Genomic DNA, 5,685 nt, shown 5'->3' with positions numbered 1-5,685 from the left:
GAGTATCCATATATAATATAGTAGTGCATCGTATAGAGTTGAGTATCTCTACACACGGCTCTGATGTATAACATCTACAGGCGCCACCTCGCGTAGAATGAGCCAGCAAAAACGAGGCAGGCGTCCGATCAGCGAAATATATGATACAATGTGAGAATCATAATTATATAATTAAAAATCACGACTACAATTTCTGCCAGAGCGGGTCGATATGCATGGCGATAGAGATACAAATAAATATCCGCACAATTCTATGATTTAGTCACAGAAAATTACAAGAGGCATATTGTCACGTCATTAAGGATTGTAGAGGAGTACTACGTGTGTTTCCGTTTAGTTACACACTTCACTGCTACGGAATTATTTACGTGGAAAACTCTCCTTATCGTATTAACCGGTTAGTCGATGAATAAACATTTGAACAAATAGTCATGCATATGCAATAAACAAGTGAGCTACAACATAGAATAACAAACGAATGTAGCGCGCAGAAAGTAATAAGAGAGAACGAGATATATTGATAAAACGACAAACAGACAGATAGACAAATAAGCAGGGGAGCGAGAGAGAGAGAGAGAGAGAGAGAGATAGGGGGGAGAGAGAGCGAGCGAGAGAGTGTGAGAGTGAGAGTGAGAGTGTGTGTGTGAGAGAGAGAGAGAGAGAGAGAGAGAGGGACGGAGGAGAGAGAGCAAGCGGCGAGAGTGTGAGAGTGAGTGAGAAGAGAGAGAGAGAGAGAGAGAAGAGAGAGAGAGAGAGAGAGAGACGGAGGAGAGAGCGAGCGCGAGAGTGTGAGAGTGAGAGTGAGAGTGAGAGTGAGAGTGAGAGTGAGAGTGAGAGTGAGAGTGAGAGTGAGGTGAGAGTGAGAGTGAGAGGTGAGAGTGAGAGTGAGAGTGAGAGTGAGAGTGAGAGTGAGAGTGAGAGTGAGAGTGAGAGTGAGAGTGAGAGCGAGAGAGAGAGAGGGAGAGAGGGAAAGAGGGAGAGAGGGAGAGAGGAGGGAGAGAGGAAGAGAAAAGAGCGCGAGGCGAGCGAGAGAGTATGAGAGTGAGAGTGTGAGAGTGAGCGTGAGAGTGAGAGTGAGAAAGCGAAAGAAAGAAAGAGAGCGAAAGAGAGAGAGAGAGAGAGAGAGAGAGAAACAGAGAGAGAAAGAGAGGGAGACCGACACACAGAGCGATGAATCCTGGAAAGATAACAATCTCATCCCACGCCTCATAGACCACCGCATGGCGCGCACACACCGATAATCATCCATCCCACACCAGCCGAATGAACCCGCTCCCCCTCTTCCCTCCATGCATCGTCCCCCCAACCTCCGTCAAGTATACAGGTATATAGCTGACAATGCTAGCGGCGGAGGCAGGCGGCGACACAGCGCTGGCCCGCACAGCATCGCTAGCCGAACATTACGGCCACTTTCACGGCGAATTAAACCGCGGCGAAATATTTTGTGAGACTTCTGCCGCGGCTCCTCCTCCGCCGTTAACGGGGCGATGCGCGCGGCGGCGGCGGCGGCAGCGGCGGCGGCAGCGGCGACGCGTTACTAGGGTAATGCTAAGCAGATAATTGTAGGCTGTCGACGAAGTTTTCGTCGACGAGGGGGCCAGCCGACGACGAGGTCGTCATTTGCCGACCGAGCTATGCGAGGAAAAGGAGGAGTTCCTTGTCGGTGGGAGCGGTGTACGACAATCGGCGGGAGCGGGGGAGAGGCGCGACTTGGTCCTCCTTCTCAAAGAGGATTAGTAAACACGACGAGGCGGTGAAGGTTTAATTATACGTGTTAGCTCGAGAGAGCTCCGAGAGACGGCTAGCCACACCTGTGTTGTTGTTGTTGCTGTGATGGCTGGTAAACGGGTTGTGTAGGTGTGTGTGTGTGTGTGCTCGTATATTCGATGTGTGAAGCCTCTGTGTGTGTGTGCGTGCGTGCGTGCGTGCGTGCGTGCGTGCGTGCGTGCGTGCGTGCGCGCATCTATCTATCTATCTATCTATCTATCTATCTATCTATTTGTGTGTGTGTGTGTGTGTGTGTGTGTGTGTGTGTGTGTGTGTGTGTGTGTTTCTCCTTCGTAACTCCACCATGTTTCGTAAACTACGCAATTTCCTGACGGAACGAGTGATCTATACCACTGCTAGGCATGTTCCCGCTGACCCACTAATCCCTGAATCCAAACCTCTCCCACTCTCCCGCTCTCCCATCGGTCCGTTTCGACTTGCTACAGTCCACATAATCTATACTTTTGGTGAAATAGGAAGCACAAAATCTCGAATGTAACATACTAATAATAAGTTAAATGTCACCGGAAAAATATGCAACCTCGAATCGTCTGCCTGATTTACCGATGGGTAATCAATATACTCGAATCATGTTCTGTGAACGGATGAAACTAGAAATGAATTGGAACATCAAGTTCTGAAGTGAAAATGTCCATTTCTTGCACGTTTAATTTTAAGAAAGCTAGCAGTATGATAATTATTGTAACATTGTAGACGTAGAGTTAGTCGTAGATTGTAGCTGATTGTATCATATTAAATAATAAAATATAATGTATGTATATTACTGTATATACGTGTATTGTCGTGAGTGTCTGTGGCGTGACCGCTTTAACCCAAGTGCACGTTAAAATTAAATAATTTAATTTTAAATAATATCACAAGAAATTACGGTGTGGCGCTCATTTCCCTCTATACATGCGTACCAGATCCATATAACGAGATAGTATATATAATAGTATATTGTAAATAGTAGAGTATCATTATAGATATAGTAGTATATCGTAGATAATAGAGTATCACTATATAATATAGTAGTGCATCGTATAGAGTTGAGTATCTCTACACACGGCTCTGATGTATAACATCTACAGGCGCCACCTCGCGGTAGAATGAGCCAGCAAAAACGAGCAGCGTCCGATCAGCGGAATATATGATACATGTGAGAATCATAATTATATAATTAAAAATCACGACTACAATTTCTGTCAGAGCGGGTCGATATGCGTGCGATAGAGATACAAATAAATATCCGCACAATTCTATGATTTAGTCACAGAAAATTACAGAGCATATTGTCACGTCATTAAAGGATTGTAGAGGAGTACAGTGTGTTTCCGTTTAGTTACACACTTCACTGCTACGGAATTATTTACGTGGAAAACTCTCCTTATCGTATTAACCGGTTAGATCGATGAATAAACATTTGAACAAATAGTCATGCATATGCAATAAACAAGTGAGCTACAACATAGAATAAACAAACGAATGTAGCGCGCAGAAAGTAATAGAGAGAACGAGATATATTGATAAAACGACAAACAGACAGATAGACAAATAAGCAGGGGAGCGAGAGAGAGAGAGAGAGAGAGAGAGAGAGAGAGAGAGAGAGAGAGAGAGGGAGGAAAGAAATTTGTTATGCAGAAGGCGTTGCAGTATTATTCTTTGCTTTCCCTTTAACTCAGCTTCTCTCTCCGTTACAGTATCTCCCTCTGCTTCCTCCATTTAACTTGGCTTCTCTCTTCGTTGCAGTGCCGTGCCGCAGGTGCCCACCTTTTCCTCCATGAACAACGGGCTGACGGCGACGCAGGCGTGTCTGCAGCAGCGAGAGACCAGCTCCTACTCCTGCATGATCCCGGGCGCGCCTCGCGGCTACGACCCGCTCAGCCTAGGCGCTTACACGCGCGCTAGCTGTAACCCCACGATCACCAGTGCTAGCATGATGTATCAGTCGGCAGCGGCCGGCATGCAGCACGCCAGCCACCCTTCCAGTAACAGCGCGGGCTCGACAGGTATACGAGGTGTGATTCCCACTTTTCTTTCTACCTGTAATAGTTTACATACATAATTATACTTATACCTTTAATAGTTTACATACATGCTTATACTTATACCTGTAATAGTTTACATTCATGCTTATACTTATACCTGTAATAGTTTACATACATGCTTATACTAATACCTGTAATCGTTTACATACATGCTTATACTTATGTCGTTCGTCTTTCAGGTCTCATATCTCCTGGTGTTTCCGTGCCCGTTCAAGTACCAGGGGGTGCCCATCCCGATCTCACAGCACAGTACTGGCACCACCCGCGCCTACAGTGACACCAAATACGATAACGTGTTGTCGTCGACAATGTGAATGACGTCATCGTGACGTAGTCGTCAACGCGGTTGTGTTACACAGGTGGTCGCTGCATGGTGTGAGATGCTGACTCTAACTCGGATCATGATGGATCAACTACTGACGACCTCCCCGCGTGCCTATACTACAAGTCCATACTGCACAGAGCTACAACGACGAACCTACGGTACGCGTGACGTCACTGGTAACCACGGACTAGATGACGTCACAGGTCACGACAATGCCACGGGCTATGTGACGTTACAGGTCGCTGCGATACCACGGGCTACGTGACGTCACCGATGATGTTACAAGAACTACATTCCGACACGACGATGCAAATATGCACGAGAAAAAAGAGTTTCCCGCTGAGAACAGAGGAGAAGAAGGAGACTGATCGCCGCTATGGGATCAAGTGTTCGTGCATGGAACTTTATAAGTCTAAACAAAATCACGTTGGATAGGGCAACGTTTACTATATGTAGTGTTTTAAAAGTTGGGCGTATCCTCCTTCGTACTCCGAAATTGCAATGGGGTCGTATTTACCCTACGCATCTACGCGTGCGTGCTAGCGTAGTCGGCCCGCGGTAGGGTAGCACAGTGTACGCCTAAAATTAACCGTTGACGTACCCTAGCTGGCAGAGCCATCTCCTGCCATTGCACCGTAGCATGGCGCGCGCGCATAGCGAGGGTAGACACACTACTCGCCAGGAGTTCTTAGAAGATAAGAGTATCTTCCAACGTTAAGGGAAAGAAAGACGAGACCCCAGCCACCGCGATAGCTGACGCATCCGCCATTACACGAAGATCGTAGGAAGGTCACGTGGTGCGATGACGTGTGTGCGTCAATGACAACTGTTTTCACTATTAATCACCACGTAACCGTATACAACATTCCGTAGGTGTGTTTGTGAGACCTGATGCATGCATATATATATATATATATATATATATATATATATATATATATGCCGTATTATTATATACCGTAATATAGCCGATGTACTGTATACTGTTATGATGCGAATGAGCTTCATATTTCAAGTGTCCCGTATCTTTTAAAGTAACTAAAGTATATTATTATTGTTGTTATTGTTGTTGTTGTAAATATTCAACCGTGTTGTCGATCATTGTACGGAAAATATCGCGTATAATAAGGAACACCAAATATTTTAGCATTCGATGACGATTTAAGTTCGTCGCCGAGTTTAGACTATATTTAACAACGTTTCTTGCACGTGAATTTATATAAGGCTGAGGCTCACACATACCTTATAGTACTTACTGTTTACATTCAGTGCAACCCGTCAGTGTGTGTGTGTGCGCGCGCGCGCGCGTGCGTGCGTGCGTGCGTGCGTGCGTACGTGCGTGCGTGCGTGCGTACGTGCGTGGTGTGTGTATGTGTGTGTGTGTGTGTGTGTGTGTGTGTGTGTGTGTGTGTGTGTGTGTGTGTGTGTGTGTGTGTGTGTGTGTGTTCGTTCTCTACTACTCTACTATTCGTTACGTAACTACGTACTACTTCGTACGGACGGAACGTAGTGTACTACTACTACCACGTAGACGTACGTCGACGA

At 46.0% G+C, this 5,685-nt stretch overlaps 1 protein-coding gene across 1 annotated transcript in view; it reads left to right on the top strand.

Moving 5' to 3' along the window:
- LOC106806591 (paired box protein Pax-6-like) overlaps positions 1–5,480 on the top strand; it is a 34,035-nt gene extending 28,555 nt beyond the window's left edge. The window contains exons 6-7 of the mRNA XM_014808583.1: positions 3,517–3,776; positions 3,995–5,480. Coding sequence (XP_014664069.1) covers positions 3,517–3,776; positions 3,995–4,092 — 358 coding nt within the window. The 3' untranslated portion in view covers positions 4,093–5,480. The remainder of the gene's footprint in view (positions 1–3,516; positions 3,777–3,994) is intronic.
- The last annotated feature ends 205 nt before the right edge of the window (positions 5,481–5,685 follow it).

The sequence above is a fragment of the Priapulus caudatus genome, unplaced genomic scaffold (genome assembly GCF_000485595.1).
Source record: "Priapulus caudatus unplaced genomic scaffold, Priapulus_caudatus-5.0.1 Scaffold168, whole genome shotgun sequence".
Classification (NCBI taxonomy): domain Eukaryota; kingdom Metazoa; phylum Priapulida; class Priapulimorpha; order Priapulimorphida; family Priapulidae; genus Priapulus; species Priapulus caudatus.
This window is presented reverse-complemented; position numbering and strand designations above follow the sequence as displayed.